Source organism: Motacilla alba, chromosome 19 (genome assembly GCF_015832195.1).
Source record: "Motacilla alba alba isolate MOTALB_02 chromosome 19, Motacilla_alba_V1.0_pri, whole genome shotgun sequence".
Taxonomy (NCBI): domain Eukaryota; kingdom Metazoa; phylum Chordata; class Aves; order Passeriformes; family Motacillidae; genus Motacilla; species Motacilla alba.
Window position 1 is genome coordinate 3,848,609 of NC_052034.1, and position 20,130 is coordinate 3,868,738.

The 20,130-nt window shown below is 42.0% G+C and overlaps 2 protein-coding genes across 5 annotated transcripts in view; both read right to left on the bottom strand.

The window, feature by feature from the left end:
• Window positions 1-532: 532 nt before the first annotated feature.
• Window positions 533-13,198, bottom strand: NSRP1 (nuclear speckle splicing regulatory protein 1). Its single transcript, XM_038157932.1, has 7 exons — window positions 13,139-13,198; window positions 12,056-12,143; window positions 5,756-5,812; window positions 5,461-5,592; window positions 4,736-4,943; window positions 4,021-4,129; window positions 533-2,152 (listed from the first exon to the last, which is right to left on the bottom strand). The coding sequence occupies exons 1-7, from the start codon at window positions 13,156-13,158 to the stop codon at window positions 1,126-1,128; spliced, it is 1,641 nt and encodes a 546-aa protein (XP_038013860.1). The 5' UTR covers window positions 13,159-13,198; the 3' UTR covers window positions 533-1,125.
• An 858-nt stretch (window positions 13,199-14,056) lies between these two features.
• Window positions 14,057-20,130, bottom strand: part of EFCAB5 (EF-hand calcium binding domain 5) — a 34,748-nt gene continuing 28,674 nt past the window's right edge. For 3 of the 4 annotated variants that reach the window (XM_038157927.1, XM_038157928.1, XM_038157926.1), the window contains 7 exons: window positions 19,604-19,832; window positions 18,748-18,900; window positions 17,476-17,573; window positions 16,459-16,712; window positions 15,886-16,115; window positions 15,600-15,696; window positions 14,057-14,305 (listed from right to left, as the gene is read on the bottom strand). In XM_038157927.1, coding sequence (XP_038013855.1) covers window positions 14,178-14,305; window positions 15,600-15,696; window positions 15,886-16,115; window positions 16,459-16,712; window positions 17,476-17,573; window positions 18,748-18,900; window positions 19,604-19,832 — 1,189 coding nt within the window. In that variant the 3' untranslated portion in view covers window positions 14,057-14,177. Of the gene's footprint in view, window positions 14,306-15,599; window positions 15,697-15,885; window positions 16,116-16,458; window positions 16,713-17,475; window positions 17,574-18,731; window positions 18,901-19,603; window positions 19,833-20,130 lie in introns of those variants that run through there. The other variant, XR_005259423.1, reaches the window with a different exon arrangement.

The window sequence follows — 20,130 nt, forward strand, 5'->3', positions numbered from 1 at the left end:
ATCAAAGCTCATTACAGTTGTTTACACAGAACAGCAAAACCAAACTGCTCCACACTGGAGTATGTGCTTAACTACTTGATTAGCTGACATGTGAAACTCATTCCAAGCCTTCATAAAGTGGCTGCATTTGCAATTTAATTTTGCTCACACTTTGTTTCATTGCTCAGTCTGCTGAACAGATCATTAGGGAAACACCAACCTCAAAACCTCTTTTTTTTTAATATAGAAGTACACCTTATTCTAGCATAAAAGTGATAAACTTACAACAAAACAAAGTCAAATAAACTAGTTTTAAAGTGTTGAAAATGTATTCTAAAAGCTATGACCACTGTCAGACATCCTACTTACCTAGCTGGAAGATAATTTTATTCTTGAATATGAACCTTTGAACAAAGGTTCATATGACAAATCTAAAATATCACTTAACAAACTGATACAACTGTAATACATGAAAATAGACTCATCTACCTTATTCTATGCAAAAAATATGTAGAAAAGTAACCTACACTTGAAAAAAGACCCATACATTTGATCCAATATATATCTTACACTTTATTAAGTGTTTCTGTACATCAGGTCCCCAGACCAAAACCCACACATAATACAAAATTCATACCTCAATATGCATATATCTTACAAAACTCCACTCTACATACAGAAATCTCCTAGATCATTATTCAGGCTGGTTTTCTTGCTTTTTCACCCACTTTTACAGGTTTGCATTTACATTTTTGAGAGCAGTAGTGGGCAATGAGCCTCCTAAGGGCTGAACACACCTTTGTTTCAGCAGAGCTCACTGTTTTGGCTGCTGGAAGGATCAGGGGGATGCATTCTCACGCTGTTTAAGACTCCCAGGTCTGTCCAAAATCTTCATGTACCACAGACATGCTACGGAAGGGCAGGGTGGACAGTCAGCCACATTTAACATTTCACCTGTACAGACATAGGGTGTGTGTCGAGAGACCCACTGATGCATTCCAAAAGCTGCTCTCTTAAGGGACACGCAACTTCTCAAAGGAAAGCCAGGAGTAGCAGGTAGGATAACCTTTTCTGTACAAGGATCTGCACAGCAGTGGCCTTTCCTCTTGGCTGACAGCCCAGGGGTCTGTGTCCAGCCCAGGGCCATCAATCCTCCTCCTTCTCAATGTAGGGTTTGGTGCTGACCCGGGCCATCTGCCGGGCCAGGTACCGGTCCCGTGCTGACATCACCGTCTCCTCGTTGCTCCTCTTGGCAAATTTGCTCAGGGTCTCAGGTGCTTTCTGTGCTTGTTCCTTCTCATCTTTCTCTCCTTCTTCTCCAGCTTTACGTTTCTGCTCGGACATTCCAGAGCTGGAGCTTCCCTTCTCATCCACCTCTCTGTCTTTTCCCTTTCTCTCTTTTCCCAGATCACCCTCTCCATCTTTTTCCAAAGATGTAGGAGTACCTTCTCTCCTCTCTCTGTATTTCTTTTCCTCACTGCCATATTTCTCTCTCCTCTCCTTTGCATGATCTTCCCTTTCTCTGTATTTCTCTCCTCTCTCCTTCTCTCTGTCATTATACCTATCTTTATCATTTCTGGTTCTTTCTTTCTCTCGTTCCTTCTCTGAGCCCTTCTCCTCTCTCTCCTTTGTCCTCCTCCATTCCCTGCCATGCCCCTCCCTCTCTTTTCTTTCCTTCCCCCTTTGTTTATCATCTTGATCTTCCCTCCTCCTGTAGTGATCTCTATTAGTGTGATCCCCATGCCTGTGTCGCTCTTCCCTTTCCCTCTGGTGATCCTTTTCATGGGTCCTACTTCTCTCATAATCCTTCTCCCTGTACTGCTCATCACTTCCCCTTCTGCTTGGCCTGCTCTCTCCCCTCTGGTGACTTGTTTGGCCTTTGGTGCGTGGCTCTTCCTCCACACTGGATGAGCTTGGTGACCTGGAATGCCTCTGGCTTTTGTGATGTTTAACTTCCTCTTCACTGCTCACAGAGTTCTCCCTTCTTTTCTTCTTTTTCAAATTTACTTTACCATGCTTGTGTCTCTTGTCATCATCACTGCTATCAGTTCCTAGGTCGGTATCAGCATCTGGATTATTTTCTTTCTTAGAGGGCTTCACTCTTTGTCTTTCCGACGGGCTTTTGTTCCTTTCGTTGGGTTCATCCTGACTGTCAGGTTTTTCTTCCTTTATCCTACATTTTTTATATTAGAAAAGAATAACAGCATTAAAAAGCCTGAAATCTTAGACTTTTCTACAAACTGACTTCTGGTCAGGACTTAGGCAAAAGATGCTGCTGAAAAGTCTAAGAAAGCAAATCTGTCAGTGGCTCAGGTTCCAGGATTCCAGCACAAAGTATCCATATCTGTCTCACTGGTGCATGTGAGCTGAGGAATTCATCTAAAAGAGTATGACTATGGTGAAGTATCTGCAGCCTCCATCTAAGGAAAAAGCCACTGATTTGTGTTCCTGTGTAAGCCTGCCGGCAAGTTAAAGGTTTTCCTGTGTGTTTGGTCCTCTATTCACATCAAATAGTTTTCCAGAGAAGAAGCATGTTGTGTGTTTTGTGGACAGAGAGAGGAACATGGGTTTTTTTTTGATCCAGTTATTTCTGGAGATCTCACTTGTGGCTAGACAGAAATTAGTAACATTCTACAGCTGAAATATTCTTACATGCAAAATGCTGACACATGGAGGGGGTTATGCTTTGCCATTCTCTTCTGGCTGATGAGGAAATCCATGTTCACTCACACAAGCCACGTCTCCTCCATTTAATCACACAGCTCCAGGAACAGCCTGTGGGGCTCTCTCATGAGTCAGCACACCACCAGTGAGATTCTGGGTCTGCTGAATGCTTAAAGGCATGGGCAGCCTATGAACAAACACTAAAAATTACACTGAAAAGTTTGGTAATTTACCTAGTAATCCAACTCAAAGGTGGGACTCACTTTAGCAACACTTCTGAGATCTAAAAATGGAGCTGTTTTCTCTCTGTATCCTGCTGTATCACCATGAATAAGAATGAAATTAAAATATACACCTGAGTTTATTTGAAAGCCTTGCTGGAAACACCATCTACAGGACAATTTGTTTCCCCTGAATTAATTTTATATGCCACTAAAATAAGTTTCCTTAATTTGCAAGACTAAAAAACATCCTTTGAAATGCTCTCTACACAATACAAAATCACATCACCCTGAAGACTTCATGGAGAACTCCCTTATTTCAGGCAGCTGAGAAACTTCAGTGATCACTTTCTCCATTTGGGCTAAGAATTTACTTTCTAACAACACAATCTCAGATCTAAAAGATCTCTTGATGAAAGCTGCATTTTATTTGTGATAGCAAACACTTAAGTAGTGACATCCATGCTTTAAACCTCTATCAAACAAGGTTTAACCTGAGTTAATTGTCTCAAATTATCGATTGCTGCATAGGAAAAATATCCCCTTCATCACATTTATCCACAGGGCAGAATGTTACCACTTTAAATACCTTAATAATTCAGTCTCATCTCATTACTTTGCTTTGGAATGTTCACATATTCAAAATACTCCCACTTGATTTCCTATATATTTGATTCATTTCCTTTTACCACAGTATCAAGACTCAATTTAGTTTTTATGCAACTAAATGTAAAGTACAAAGTGAAGAGACACATTCTTTACAGGAAATTCTTAGCATATTCATTTCCTATGACTTACTGCTATGCTCACTATTTTACCTCATGTCTTCCTCATGATTCAAAACATGTAATTCATACAGATTGCTAAATATTACGTAAACCAAAGAAAATGTAGGTTAGAATAACACCAAGCAGGATTACAATCATAACTGTCCTCTTGATACCTTTCAGACAGCATCCCTGTCCTGCTTGTTTCATTTCTGTGTCACTGATGATCACTCGTTATTTACCAAATAATTCGGTTAATCAGCTGTATGAAATTACCAGTTTACCTTACCACTGCTTTAGTGCTCTGTCTAATCTTCCAGTGAATACAGAATCACAAACAGCCAGGTGCTGGTTTTCATACCTGAAACCCTGTTGGAATCACATCCTACCTGGCTTCACGGAAGCTGCATTTAGGCATCTCTTCTTCCCCCACACGCTGGTTTAAAAGATGTCTGTAGAATCCACTGAGATCCCTCTGTTTGGTCACATCCAGGTATGCTGAGAGAAGGAAAGGGAGGCTGGATTTACTGTGCCACAGATACCCATCACACACAACTCACAACTGCAATTTCCATCCTGGAGGTTTTCAAATCCAAAGTGGAAAAAGCTCAGAGTAACCTGGTCTGACCTCACAGCAGACCATGCCTGGAGCAGGCAGCTGAACAGGGGACCTTCAGAGGTCCACTCCAGCCCAATCTAGCTGATGATCCTACAGCCTGCGCTTCACATCTGCTCCTGATCCTGACCAGAATGCCTGAGGTAAGGACTGGAAACATCACTGTACCCCAGGCTTACGTGTCTTCCTTCAACAAGTGACCCTCCTTCAAAAAATAAAGCACCAAACCAAACAGTACTGACACACAAACACAGGAGCTTCCTCCGTTCCATCTGTAACATGTGCAAAGGAAAGTAACAGACCAAGGTTGATTTGATTCAGGATCTGCTGATCTGGTCCTCTTTGATTTTAATTATCTCAATTATCTTGATTTTAATTGTCTCTCATTGATTTTAATTATCTCAGGGAGACCACCAGATGAATATATTGTAAATCATGTACCAGGCCCTACTTCTTTTTCACGACAATTATTTCACTATGTATCTCACCCTCGAGAGCTGACTCTCTTCTTTCTCTCTCCTCCTCCTCAGCTCTTTCTTGCAGCTTCTTCTTATAGGCTGAAGTCACAAAAGCCTCTTTGTGTGCAAACTCTCCTCCTTCCATTTCACGCTCTTTCTGAATTTTTCTTTCCATCCGTCTCTCTTGTTCCTTCTTTCTAATCTCAGCTGCTTTGAGGATATTGTGGATGTATCTGGGCTGAGGTAGAAGAGAAAAAAGTTACCATGCTGAGAGGTAATTGTGGTGGCTGAGAAAACACAAATTGGGATGGAGATGTTGAATTAAGTTGGCAATGGAAGAGAGCTGTGAGGAGCTACTCTAATGCTCTCCCTCTGACTGGTAGCTAGCCAAAACAAACTGCCATTGCTCTCAGACCCCTAACACAGCACAGTACCAACAGAGGCTGCTGTGTTCATTCAGAACAGTCATCCCATCTCTGACTAGGAGGATTTTTACTCTAAATGAAAATAAATGTTATTTTGATCTTTCATCCCTCTGTCTTCCTAACTGTAACAGCCTTGCCTGTCTTTTAAGGAGTGCAAGGCTTCCTTTGGTCCCCAGAACCTGACAAGAGCCTTGACATGGCCTAGAATAAGTAATGAAAGTATCACTTGCTACGATATTCCAGCAATGCTTTGAAGTTTACAAATTAACTAGTCCTGGTTACCCCAAGCAGACAGAGTGGAACAGACAGGATACATTCTCAGGTATTGACCTTTTTGTCATCATTTCCAGCTAACATTTTGGCACTGCTTTCTTTCTTCTTCTGCTGCATTTCATCATAAATACTGTCATATTCATATACTGTAGCATCTTCTTCTAAAGCCTTCTGAATCTCCAGTTTAGTCTAAAAAAAAAACCAAGGAGGAGGAGAAAAAAAGATATCAAAATAATAATAATGAAATCTTTACTATTTTCCAATATTTGATTCTTATATTATAATTCAAGCAGACCTATAGTATAAACTTACACATCAGAACACTGAGAGTGTATTAAAAATAGTCCCCTACCTGTTTCATTGCTTGCTTTTTCAGTGCCTCTTTTTGAAGACTTTCCCCAACAGTTGGCTGTAGGAAGGACACATTGCAGAAACAAAATCAATTACATTGACACAGGTTCTTTTTCTATCATTCTAATAAACAACTATACAATGGTCCAATTACTGACAGGTGTGATTCAGAAAATACTGAATTCTTCCTGCATGCCCATCAAAGATGTAGCAGTCACAAGCAGAGATACTGAAAATCACATGAAAAAAGAAAAGCTGTATTCACAGTTAAATACAAAATTCTGCAAGGATTTGGTATTTATTTCAAATCTCATCTGTATTTTTAGTTGTGTATTTTCATAAATAAGAACACAGCTAAGCAGCATGTACTTCAAATGTTACTGTTTAATTTCTCAAGATTAACACTCTACAAAACAGCAATACTAATCTTTCCTAAGAAGAAACAGATCCCTATTGACAATGTTTTCTAATCATGCTGTCTTTTACAAAAATGCTTTGCATTTTATTTACTTTTTTCCTTTTAATTAGTTTTGGCCTAAACTACATAACTATCTTTTCTCAACCAACAGATAACAGTGTTTATTAAACAGATCCACTATAACAGCAGGACTTGTATCCTTGTTTATATAATTAAGTATCTCTTAATCTTAAAAAGCAGAAATAGGAAGGAAAAATCCTTTTGCATTTTGGCAGCTTCCCAAGTTTTGCAACTTTGACTAATACATGCTCTGTGTCACATTTTTAAAAGGCAAAGAGATTCTGTAATTTTGTTAATAAAATTTAAAAATGAAAACTAAGTAGCAGGGAGCTTGGCAGCAAGAACTAAGATCTTCTGAAATCAAACAGAATTAGCACCATCTAAATTCAAACAGATCCCCTGAACATGAAGGCTTTTAAATTCATTTGATGTTTAAAATAAAATAATAACAAGCTGTGACCCCTCTTTCTTATCCTATTAAAACTTGAACAGATGTGTCAACAAGGAAAAACGCCAAGTGCTTTTCCACAATTTTCTACTGTAAACAGTGCAAATCTTTTTTTTTCACTGGTTAATTTCAGAAACAGGGACACTGTGGAGGGATGGAGTTCCATTATACGTGACTCTGGGCACTCTGTCTCTCTCTCTTCCCTCCTCAGAGGTGCCTGCTTGATTTGGCCCGTGGGCAGTGCTGTGTGAGCAGACACTGGCCCTGTGCTGAGCACCCAGTTCCTCCTTGGCACTGGGAAAGACTAAAATCACAAATCACCACCCATTTCTGTCCCTTTACCCAGCTGGCATTTTCACGAACACCCCAGGAACACCTGATATCTTTGGGGCCTCTGTCACCCACCCAGGACAGGATTAATCAACAGGTAAAGACAGTGATCACCTCTAAGGGATTTTTTTTTTCCTGCTATGAAAACCATAAATAATAAAAGTACTTGCAAACTTCTCTGTGGCTTTTATTTTTTGTTAATGCCAGAAAGCTAGTATCTCAGAGGAGTACCAAGTAACTCTAGACTCAGCAAGAGAAGGTGCTAAGGGAACACTGTCATTTTTTGGAGGAGTACATATGGTATCATACAAGAGAATCCACCAACCTCTAGTTACTCTAGACCTTTGCTCCCTTCCCACAAACACATGACTTTCATAAGTAATACTACACTCAAAACCCCCTGAAACACACAACGTGCAAAATATTCCTTCCTAGCTCACTCAAAGCAAAGGACTCACAGACAAGGAAAAAAGGGAATTCAAAAGGGCACATATTCCCACTTTTTCTGGTGCTGTAATTGCTAAATGCAGACTTAGATTAAATCCATCTCTGCTTTCAAAATGTTAAACCCTGTGGCTAATAAAGGGGAAACGTGACGTGCACTTTATGGAAGAAAAGCCCTGCACTGATTCTGTGCCCATCAGGAGAAAGCAGCAGCTGTCTACTAGCCAGGTGCAGACAGGCAGGTAAGGAAGCAGCTCAGGCTTTAGGAAGCTGAGCCTGGCAGACGTGAGCAATGCATAGAGCTGACTGTGCTATCAGCCCCCTGTCTGCTGCAGCTTGCTGATTATTTGGACTAGAATTGGATACAGTCCCTTATTTATTTATGTAGCTGCTTGGTTGGTTGGTTGGTTGACTGGAGGAAGCAGATAGTGGATTATTTAGTTAAAACCTACAAGAATCCTGACTTCATTCACCTCATGTTTATCTCTGCTTTCAACAGCGAAAAGTTCTGAAGAACTGACGTTCAGAAATAGTTTACAACACTGTACTTAATTTTACGACATACACCTTCTTTTGAAAAGGCTATAAATGAGTCAGTATAAACCATCAACAGCCATTTTAAATTAGCATAGAACACACACCAGCATTACACAGCAAACCTCAATTTCCTCCTGGCTCTTGAGAGAGAAGATGGTCCTTTGTTTGACACACTGAGGGTCACCCCAAAGGTTTCCTCTGTGGGAAACTCTTACACTGGTTTAATAAAAAGGTACCTGAACAGTGAAAATCTCCCCTGCAGTATTCCAGAAAGCAGGGGCTCAGTGAAAAACAAAACAGATTCCGCAGTTACATTTAGAGAATTAGCTATATTCCACCAAAATATTTGAAACCCTGCTTAGAATGTTTTCCTTGTCTGCCTACATGTAATAAATGCACTGATCTACAAAGATTAGGTAAACACTAACATAATACATAATCCTCATTATTGGACATATGATGGTAAAAAGTCCATCTGCCATTTCTCCAGACTGGCAGTAAGTTTACAGAAAACAAACACCTTCCCCAATGGTTTATGGTGGACAATTTCCTGTTGTGCTGTGAGCTCTGATAGATGAGAACTTCCCGTCCTTTTGTATTGTTTTACTTATCAACTGCCCATTTATTAAAGGCCCTATAAACTCAGCAATCTGTCTCATACTTTTTCCCTCCCTCTAGTCAAGCTATTCTTCTGAAGCACAAAGCTTGTAGTTCAATATTTTCTGAAAGGAGAAAAGGTTTTAACCCTATCCTGTGAAGGGACATAGAATCCATACAAATCAAGGAACTCTAAGAAATGAGGATGTCCAGTCTACCACTGCTACCAGACCATGGAAGACAGCTTGTACAACTGAAAGGTTATTTAAAAAAAAAAAAAAAAACCATGAATGACCCCAATCTGCTAACATTTCTCATGGTTCTCTCAATTTCTTAGCTCCTTCTCACACTAAAATGAGCCACTTGCACCCTCATGTACATGGATTTAGGAGTGAATCCTTATGGCCTGCCCTCACGGAGAACTGTGCAATGCAAGTACAACCTGCAAGAGACTCCAGACTTCATGGAGTTAAAAAACAAAAATCACATCAGGCAACAGATTCCTCTCCATTTACACACATTATGAGTCATGGCTACTAGCAGACGATCAAGAGAATGACCATGAAAAACAAGTCATGTACACAGAATGAGCTTTTTTCAGCACTCCATCCTAGTTTCCAGAAAGCAGACCAAGGACTTCCTGAACTGAAGGATGCACCTGAACCATTGTTTGACACCAAGAGCATCCCTTAATTTGACTAATCCATTTCTGAATCCATTTCTATTTCTGGCCATGCCACAGTATCCTGTGGCAAGGAACTCCACACCTCAACTACACAACTTCCTTTTGTTTAGATGAAACCAGTTACTTGGTGATTCCATAACACAACCTACTGTTCACAGTATGAGAAATGGCAGCATCACCTTCCTTCTCTGAATTATTCTTGATTTTACATACATCATCTTGATTCTTTTCCACTTCCTCCTCCTCAGAAAACTCTTTTCTAGGATCCCCTTTACTCTACCCAGTCTTTGCATGCAAACTGTTGCAAAAACTCTGGTCAGCACCAGCACAAATTACTCAGCAAATCCTTTTAGTCAGACTTTTCCTTTGGAAAGTTGCAAAGGGAATGGAAGGATCCGTAAGCAAAACAAAGAATATGAGCCTACAAGAAGATAGAGTTGTCTGCTTATTTTCAGCTTCTGCCTGCTTAAACACTCAGTTTATTTTTCACTCAGTTTATCTTTTAGGTGGTCACTAAAAACCCCACCAAATCCAGCTGATACATTCACAGAATTGTTCACACTGGCTCCACAATGTCCCTCCCAATTTAGCACCTACTGAAGTCTATTTACAGGTTATTTTTTCATCCTGTATTAACAAATCAGTTTTGAAAGACTGGTACAGTACAGGAACATACACTGGGTAATTCTGGTGCACTCACAAACCAGAAATTTTATCTGCTGTACCACAGAGATAATTTCAACTAAACTCCAAAGGTAAAAAGGAACAATGAACATCACACAGACTGACAAGCCACCTTTTCCCAGTCAACACTATTTCCAGAAAATTTCCATCCCAGATGCTCTGTTCTTACGAACTAACACAAAGACCATCTCCAGCAACTAACAGCCATTAATGTACTTAACCACAAGGGAAAAAAATCCAAATTCCTTCAGCAATGGTAGAGGCAAAATCTGAGTGAAAAATGCATAGTAACGTTAAAAAAAAGGGAGCAAAAGTTTGGTATCTAATATACAATCACAGACAAGTCAGGTCTACAGATTTCCCAGCACAAACTTTATTAGAGTTCAGTTAAAAATACATAATCTCCAGACATTTGAGATGTAGTTCTGACTGATAAGGCAGCAGACAGGAAATGAAACCCCTCCCAAATGCTGCTCCTTATCTTGAAAAGCTCTGAAATCATTACTGAACTAATAAAGTAATTCTGATTTTTAAGAAAAAAACAATCTTCTTTGATAAAGGCAGTTATGAGATTATTACTTTTTGCTGGGTATGTACCATACTGATGAGCACAACAACTTTTAAGAGCTTTTATAACAGACTTTGACAGTGAATCTGTCAGCTTTTCTGAAAGGGAGGATACTTGAGCTATTAAGCTAAAAGCTGGCAGACAGCATCATATATTATTTTTACTAGAATTACTAACATTCATTCTTTTGCTTCAATGTTTAGATATTAAAAGAAAATGAAGAAGTGAAAAAATACAAGACATCCCCTAGGGAGGTTCCCAAACCTACCACACAACATTTAATGACAACAGATTAAATGAAGTTTATTCCTGGGATCTGAAAAATGTGGGATCAGATCCTTAATACAAAGACACAAAATCCCATCTAAGAGGGAAAGTGCTCCCAGAGGGAGGGAAATTACCACCTCCAGCAGCTGTATCTAAAGGAAAGCCTCTCTTTACAGCCACAGTGGAGGGATGCATCACTGAGGATCACAGCTAAGCGAGGAAAGAGATGGGATTTCAAACACATTTGTTTCCTGTAAGCTGCACTGAGGCAGTTTCATGTTGAGGGCTGAGTGGACATCACTAGAAAGGTCCTCAGCCCTTTCCTGCCCTGTAAAACAGGAGCTCAGACACCTTCAACAGCAACATTCCAGATTTTCTAATGGAACCAGGTACACATGGGCTGGGAATTGCTAAATTCAGGCGTTCTGTGACAGAAAATTAACAACTGCTAGTTCATTAAATAAAAACAGATTTTAAAAGTAAATATTTTGGTGAGTCAAAAACCGACCAAAATGATTTGATGCTTTATTAGCATTGTTTTTCTCGACCACGCAAAAGAGCAAGCACGGAGTGAAGCTCGAGGGAGGAAAGAACATGTTTGTAGCACAGGGTTCTGTAAGGGCCCCAGCCCAGCCCATATCCCAGCCTGTTCCTGGGCATTTCCCCTGCTTCCAGCAGCACACCCAGGTGGGATTCACGCAGCACACAGTGCCCTCTGCTGGGGCAGGTACAGAGAGCCTAATACTAATGCTTTAAAAGGAATTAAAAATTTAGGATTATAGAAAAGAACACTCTCACACAATATCATACATCTTCTCTTGCTTTAGAACTTTTGGGTTGTACAGATTTGCTTTTGTTCCCAGTATGAACATCATAAAGTCAATTACATCAAATTTGGGTGGAATGAGCTGAAGGATAAAACTACCACACTAAGATTTGAGTGAGGCCTGTTGATTACTACCAGTCTTTCTATTTGCAGGCATTCACCAGTGACAGCCAACAAATCTCTTTACAAGCTACAGTTAACTCTGGAAAAAGGATTCTCACATGTGCTGAATTTCTGGAAGAGTTGACAGAGAGTAATAAAAAATCATCACTTCCATGTAATGTGTATTAAAGAAAATGCAGATCATATTTCACACTCAAATCCAAAACGATGACACATATCTTAATGACACTGCCAAAACCTGATACAGCCATTAAGGGTTGGACACAAACGTGCAGAATACAGGGTAAATTTCAGAAGAAAATTGTTGAACTGACCTCTTCATCTGACTCATCTGCAAACACCGAGAGCTTCTTTGAAACAAGATTTTTCTGTGGCAACTTTTTGGGCATAATAAGCCCATATCTAGAGGGGGAAAAAAAAGTTACTTTAGCATCACTTACAACATAGCACATTCCAAACCAAAAATCTGCCATTTACCATTTGAGAAGTAAAAAGTCAACATCAATATCATGTATGGAGGTTATATATGAGCAGCCTTTGCAGCAGAGCACACCAGCCAGCTTCCCATGCAAAGTTTCTGGATGCAATGATTGTCGTAAATTGGGACACAAATCCCTCTAGTCCAGTGTTCTCCAAGTAATTTTCTTTTCTCTCTCACAGAAGTAAGAAATTACTGTTTAATCTGAAGGGATATAGTCTTAGTCTACACCAATCACCATTCCATGCCTATGTTTGCAGTGCTGTAATTTCATGTTTTGCTGGCAATGTAACCATAGGTGCTACGGCAAAAGACAAGATTTACAGCCAGATTACGTCGCGCTGGGATTAATTAACCACACACAAACAACTCTTCTGCTGGTAAAGTCCACCTCTGTGCTAAACCCACTTCCTTTTGGTACTGAGCAACATCTAAATCGGGGGTTTCTCACCCAGCTGCCTTTCCCTGAGTCCATCACTGAGTCAACAGCTCGCCACAGGGTGTATGGCTGAACCGACTGGAACCCCCCATTCTGGGTACCACAGCATTCCTGGGACCGCTGTTTGCTTCCGTGAGCCCCGAACCCGCCCTCAGCTGCGGCTGACCAGGCCGCTGGGCCGAGCAGCAGCCCCGGCTGGTGCCCGAGGGTGGGAGGTGTGAGGGGACATTAAGGAGATTCTCCTCCGTAAGACTGAAAAACACCCTCAAGCGCCTGCCCGGAGTTCTGCTTGTTTCTAATAAACAGAGTTTTAAAGACAGGCCAACACAGCGAGGCCGTGCGGCGGACACCTGGCACCAGCGAGTCCCGGGGCAAGAGTTTTCCAGCGCTCGCTCCTGCCCTCAGCGCCGGCCCCAGATCCCCCCGAGCGCTGCCCCCGGCCCGGCGGGGCCCGCCCGCCCCGGCCCTGCCGGCACTCACTGCTTGCCCAGCGCCGCCATCTTGTCGGGCCGCCTCCCCCGCGCCGCCGCTGCCGTTCCGCGGCCGCAGATTCCTCGCGGCCGAGTCCTCCCCACGCACTTTCCCCGCTCGCCCCGGAGACCCTCACGGACCGTGCCGCGGTCCCGCTCCGGGAGGGAAGCGGAGAACGGGCGGAGGGGGCTGGAGGTGGCGGGGGATTTTTTTTTTTTTAACAGCTCGTTGTCGAGGGGCGAAAGTGCTGATGAGGGGAGGGAGATGGCGGGCGCTCCCCGAGGGCAGCAGCGCGGGGAGCCGGGGGCGCCTGAGGGCAGCGGCGGGGAAGGTCCCTGAGGAGGAAGAAGCCCTGAGGGGGAAAAGCCCCCCCATCACCGACCTTTCGCTTTTTTCCCACTAAACGCTGAAAGAGGAGTTTAATTTCCCAAAAAATGTTATTTTAAAAGGGATTGTGTCAAAAGGGACGTTATTGGAAAGATTAAATCTCAGTGTAGACAGTGCAGTTGCTGTCTCAAGCTTTATCCCAATAAGAAAGCTTTTTGTGTTTTATTAATAGTGTTGGGCTATTCTGAAACGTGTTCAGAAGAATGTTACAAAATGCTGATTAACAGCCTTTATTTTAAATTATTCCTAAAAGGTCCTTTAAGGAGACTGAACCTTGAAAATTAATGCTGTATCATTTATGAGCCTTGTAACTCGGTACCCATAAAGATGTCCCTGCCTCTCATTTTCCCATGAGAATTACCTTTAAAAACCTGTAAACGTTTATTAACCCTTTAAAATTTGGTAGCTATGCTGGCAAAATTCTTCCCTTTAATGTTTCTATTGCTTTTTCTTGGTAATCCTTAACAAACTCCCTATCATCTTAACTAATAATCCATAACAGATTTAAGCCATTTTAACAACAAATACTAGTGCCTTTGCATAAAAAATAGAAAATCAACAGTTAATTTAATAAAAGATGTGAAACACCAGAATCACAAGGGTTAGATGAGAAATTAGGAGATTTAATTGGAGGCGCAGTAGAACGGGATGCCAAAAGGAGCTAAGGATGGTTTTTTTCAGTGTGTTGGCTCTTTGTGATCTCCACGAGCGCCAGGCAGGTGCGAAGCCACTGGTACAGGTATTGGGCTGGAGCAGAGTCCTGCTGCCACACTGCTGCTTGAGGGACACCTGGAACAAAAAAGACAGCTGGAAATACAGCAGGAAATTCAAAACCACAAGCAGTGTTGCCACAAGAACAGAAGGTCATCCCCTTAGCAGAGTTTACCCTGAATCCAGTAATTCCAGGAATGGTGATGCTTTGAAAAGCACACAGCTATATTGTGACAGTGACCTGCTGACTTTCAACTGTAATTTATCTTACTTTGTGGTGGGTGGACTGTTGTACAAAGTGCTCTGCTATATTTTAATTCTAAACCAGTACTTATATATGGAATGTGTGGACATTATCTGATGTTCATTTTAAAGGAATTTCCATAACTGTGAGTTACACCTGCATTCACAGCCCTGATCTGACACTGCTCTCTCAGAATAGGTTCCATCCTGGGAAACCAACCTCTCCTAGCACATCTGCAGTTTCCAAAGCTACATTCTTTAATCTAATTACATCAGCATCCCTAACTGTAGGAAAACTGGATGCTCTAGGCCTGTTTTGTTCTTTCCAGTGAATTAGTTTAATATAGATGAGGAGAACGCATGAAAAGGAACCAGCACTGCCTCAAGTGTTTACTCTTTATCAGCAGGCAGGGTACTGTTGATAAATATGCCCAGCTAAAGCAATAACTCTTGTCCACGTTTGGCTTTTAACAGGCCTCTCAGACTGGTATTAGATCATGAAGAGAGAGATTTCAGTGAGAACAAGTAATTTCTCTTACAGAGATATTGCAAATAATAATAACAGCCTCTTGACTGCTCTGGCACCAAAAAAAGCTCACGTTCATTAAAGGAGAAAAAGACAGACTGACAAAGAGCTCCTGTCTATGGCCCGTGAGTGCACTGAGCACTTGGCAGATGGTGTTTATGAAGAGAAGGGCTCACGCTGTGTGTTCCTGTTTGGAGATGGGTCAGTCCCCAGGGCAGGGCACAGAGGTCTGAAGCAGACTTGCTTGCCAAAAGAACCATCATTCTTCATATGTCTTTACATACTGCTTGCCAAAAGAACCCTCATTCTTCATGCTTATCAGGAGGTTTACAATGAGATCACTTGTTCTGGAAGGTTCCAAAGCTGATCTGCTCCCCTTTCCTGAAGGCAGTGACTTTTGAATCTAAATTTAACAGGTTGATTTCTATTGACCAAAAAAGACTGCTGATATTGAGGACCTGTTACCTGTTGTTTAATCTATTGTGAAATCAAAGTTAATTTCTGAAGTAAGGCCCTTAAAAGCACTCAGCTGAACGCAGCCATCGGCACAGTTTCATTGTTGAACCGTGCCTGGTAACCTCCCAATGAGTTTATGATATTTACCAGTGATGAGGTCCAGCAGCAGCTCTGCTTGAACTTGCACAGATGAAGCAGTTGGATCAAAGCAATAAATCTCCTGAATCAAATTGTCATCGAGTTTCTGCAATGCAGAGAACAAGAAGATTAGGGTGTTTGTGAAAAGCTTACAGAATAAAAGATAGATGAGAAACATATAGGAAATCTATAGGTAATGAATTATTTCACTGCCATTTCCCCCGTGGCAAATTCCATTGCGTCTTCTTGGAGGAGGAAGAATAGAAAACAAACTCTGAACAATTTGAATTCTCACCAGTTTACACTGACTCCAGCTCTCAGTCTCCTCTGAGTCCTTCCAGTCTGGGTGCAAAAGCAGCAGCACAGCCTTAAGTACCTCGTGTACCAGAGCTGGGGGTTCTGCACAGCTCTGTATTGTAGCAAAGCTCTCAGCACTGAGTTTCAGGACACACTCACGCAGCTCCTGCAGCATGAACCGGTGGAACAGAATCCCTGCGTGCCTCACATTTGCCACACGTTCTGCCTCTGCAATCAAAACCAAACCTCTCAAGAAGCTGCTCAGAAACATCTGCTACTCAGGACTTAAATTACTGACTGACAGTCTGTGTGCTAGATCCCTGAGGGCAACAAGGCGGTCTGCTTCACACCTTTGATTTCAGCACCAAGTTCCCTGTGAGCCAGAGTTAAAATCTGCCCATCCTGTTTAACTCCACTCTGCTAAGCTCTGAGGCTTGCTCAGGAGTAGTTTATATATACCAAGGATTTGTATTTGTCTTTCCATACTTGTAGGAAGGATACTTTTAATACAGTTTTACTGAGATTCCTAATTTCACCCCAAAAAACTATCTCACATCTGTATGCACAATACCCAGCACTTGTGTTGGTTCTCTTTCCTCTAGAGACCTCTGCAGGATCTCTGAGCAGGCAGCTTGAGCCATCTTTAGCATTTTCTGCAGGTCTTTCTGTTCCTGAGGTGGTAATTTCTTGTGCTGGCCGATGCTGATGTCAAATATGCCGAGAGTTTGTCTCGATAGGTCATGGAGAGGTACTGCAATGTGGTGTTCTCCATAGATAGAAGTGAGAGTGACCTCTGAACTGTCTGTGCACTTGAACAGGTAATCTCTGAAATGAAATGTGCTAGGGTTTACAATCCTGGTTTGTTTTGGTGATTTATTTAGCTTATTTAAAATGCCATTCATCTCTTGTTGTTATAATAAAGATATTATATTACTAAATGATAGTTTGTTTCCTTGGACTGAAATTTGCACAGCTCTAAGTATCATTCAAGGCATGTACACAAAGGAAAAAATAGCATTGGGAACACGATATTGCTTAGTCAAGGTGATTGCTGAAAATCATGAGAATTTAACAAATCTTGCTTTAAAAGCAGTTTGCTGTTTCTAACGGCATTGACGTTTGTTCTAGACAGTTTTATAAAAAGTAAAAACAGCTGCTGGAACAGCAAATGGCTGTTCAAGCAACTTTGACAACAAGGATGATATGCTTAAAAGACAAGTCTGAGGATCTTGGCAGTGGAAGGAAAAAGAGAATTGAAGGAAATGAGACTAATACAGCCAGGAAAAAATACAGATTATTCTAAAGAGCAAAACGGTTCAGTGTAGGCTGCAATCCTGCAAACCTTGGCAGCTCTGCTGGTAAGCATTAAGTCAGAAGTTTTTCCAGCCTACAGTCAAAAGAGAAAATACTCCTCAGCCCTTCACAGTTCAGTGCCCTGTGCATACACACGAGAGGCCTTGATAGTGAGGGCTGCAGCCAGACACTCTCAGGGCTGCTCCACCAGGGGCTTCATGTAATGTGGGTCAGCCTGGTGCAGGCTGAGTCAAGGAGCAGAGGGGACCATCCCATTGCAGGCGCTGGAGCCTACCTGAGGAGGTTTTCCTCTCTGAGGAGAACAACAGGAGACCTGTGGATTTCCTTTTGTCCTGTGTTATCTGTAGTGATCACCTTGCACAGAGCATAGTTCTGCCAGAGAGAAAAGAAAGGTTTAGCTGCATCCAAGAAAGGAACAGATATTTTGAAGCTTGGAGAGGGAGGAAATGGTTTCTTATAGGAAACTCCCATGTACATTCAAGAGCAATGGGATTGTTTAAAGACATCTCCCAACACTGCTTAGTTTTATTCCCAGAGATGGGTGAAGAATGTGCCCTGGACCTCCCTCAGCCAGACTATTTAATCCACCCCAGACTCCACACTGAGGAACACCCACAGGCCTAGAGGTTTCCACTCTTTTTCCCATCCTCTTGAGTCCTTTCTCATGTCATGTTTGTGTCAATGTGTCTTGACACATGAAAAGCACAGAGGGGAGCGAGTGACCTGGCTATCAGGCAGCTAACAAGGGAACAGTGCTGAGCCCGGAATGACAACAGAACACTGCCAACATAAACCATGCTTATCAGAGGAAGCAGCTGAATTATGACTGCAGCAGATGTCATACAGACTTTGGGATGACACGGGATCAGTCCTAAATATTGCATATACTTTTTGTCTTCTTAACTCACTGGTACATGAAGTGACAAGCTTCCCAGGGCCCGAGTGCCTGCTGAACAACTGGAACATGAACTGCACAGAGTGGGGCTGCCTTTACAAGCTGGCTAATTGGGAACCAGTCACTTCCTGAGCTGTATTTACATCTTGGCTGCTGACATAAGTTCAGAACAAAGAGCTAATATATTAGCTGGAACATTCTCTTGTCCCTATAAAATACCATAATTTTGACATGCAGAGGATCTCCAGAGAAAAGCGTTTCCCTTAGTGGAAGTCCCAGACAGCAAAGCTATGGATGGATGGATGGAGGGATGGATGGGTGTGGGGTTCTGCTCTATTGGTTGCTATGCAGCAGTGAGCACTGAAGTAGGAGAATACACCCTTCTCATATGGAGAAAGGGTTATACTAGCAGTGCTCTTGAATTCTTTTACATGGGAGGATGAAAAGAATGAAGAAGGATCTCCTTTACAGAGGGAATCTTCCCTCTCTACCTTTGTAGCCCTTATGTTGCATGAGCAGGCACAAGAATCTTGTGCAGGCTTCAGCTTTAATGATAAAAGCACTGGAAAAACACAGGCAGCTGGAGATGGCATTTCCTCTCTAAAGCAGCCTTGGAGCCCCTGATGATTACAGACCTTTTCTCTGCAGTACCTTGTCTGTGCCAGGTTCCACCAGATAGGTTGTGACAGCGTGGATGCTGGGTGTCCTGGGATACAGCCAGTCCAGAGCAGTGACAGCCACTTGTAGGACATTTTCCCGCATGCAGATGTGGTGGTAGGCTTTGCTGAATGCATGGCAGACTCCCTGTGAAAGCAGAATCCTCCGAGTGAGCCAGAAAATTTCACACAATTTTGGAGAAAAAAAGCTGGGGAAATGTTCATGTTGTAACAAATTGCTTTAATCAGAATTTGTAAAGCAGAAAAGTGACTGTGAAATGTCCCTTATCAAATAATGCCCTGAAGCACTCAGTACCCCGTCACGGCCAAGTCCTTAACCAGACAGCTGATTTTCAGTGGAAATAGCCAAATGGACCGGTAAGGTTGGCTTGCTGCGCTCCCTGCTGCCCAGATGATGCATCCACAGTGAGGCTGATCCCAACGAGCATCCCAAAGGAATCCGGAGAGCTGCCACTTTTAATTATTCCACCACGTAAAAAGTAAGGTTTTGTGTCATTTTATAGAAATGAACACAAATATGAGATTGAGAGCTTCAGGAAATAAAAGTTGCTATCTTTGGACTTTGCACAAAAGGTTAATTAACATCCTAGTCATGAGAAGATTAAATAAATTATTGATGAAGTGATACCTCATAATAAATTTCAGATAAGATGCTAATCAGCAGGATACTGATAAGGTGCTCTCCTTACACCACTTTCACCATACACTGCAGAAGGGGACCCACAGATATGTTTTTAGTTGTACATCTTACATTTACTCAGAACAAACATGTAAAATTCACAAGTGTTTTTGCAGGTTGGAGTAACAAACTGCTGGCTGATGGTGCCCACCTCGTAGAAAGTGATCTCATGGGTCAGAAAGATGGAATTATGACACTGGTCCCGAAGAGTGTCAAGCCCTAGAATGCCAAAAACTCTCCAATGAGCATCATACAGGGGCAGCACCAGGAGTGAACCTTTCTTCTCCTCCTCAGGGTGGTCAGAGCTCCAGAAGTGAATGTTTCCATGGTGCTGAACTCTTGGAACATAGATTGGCTTTCCCTGGTCAATGGCTGCAAAGCTGAAATAGAAATTTATGATGAGGTTTGTCAGGAGGAGCAGAAAACCTTTAGTGAAACAGTAAATACTGCAGCTTTGATCTCTCCCTGTTTTCTGGCATCAGAGAAGGAAGGTGTGAGTTCCATACCCTGACCACACTCAGCAATACCACATTCACCACTTGCATCCCAAAGGCAGTGGTAATAAAGTGGCACTTTTCATCCTTAGGACATTTTAAAAACATCAGCCAATGAATGGAATGAAAAGGAATACAGAAGCAAGCAGCAGTTACATTTAATAGGTTAGAGGCAGCAATGTTT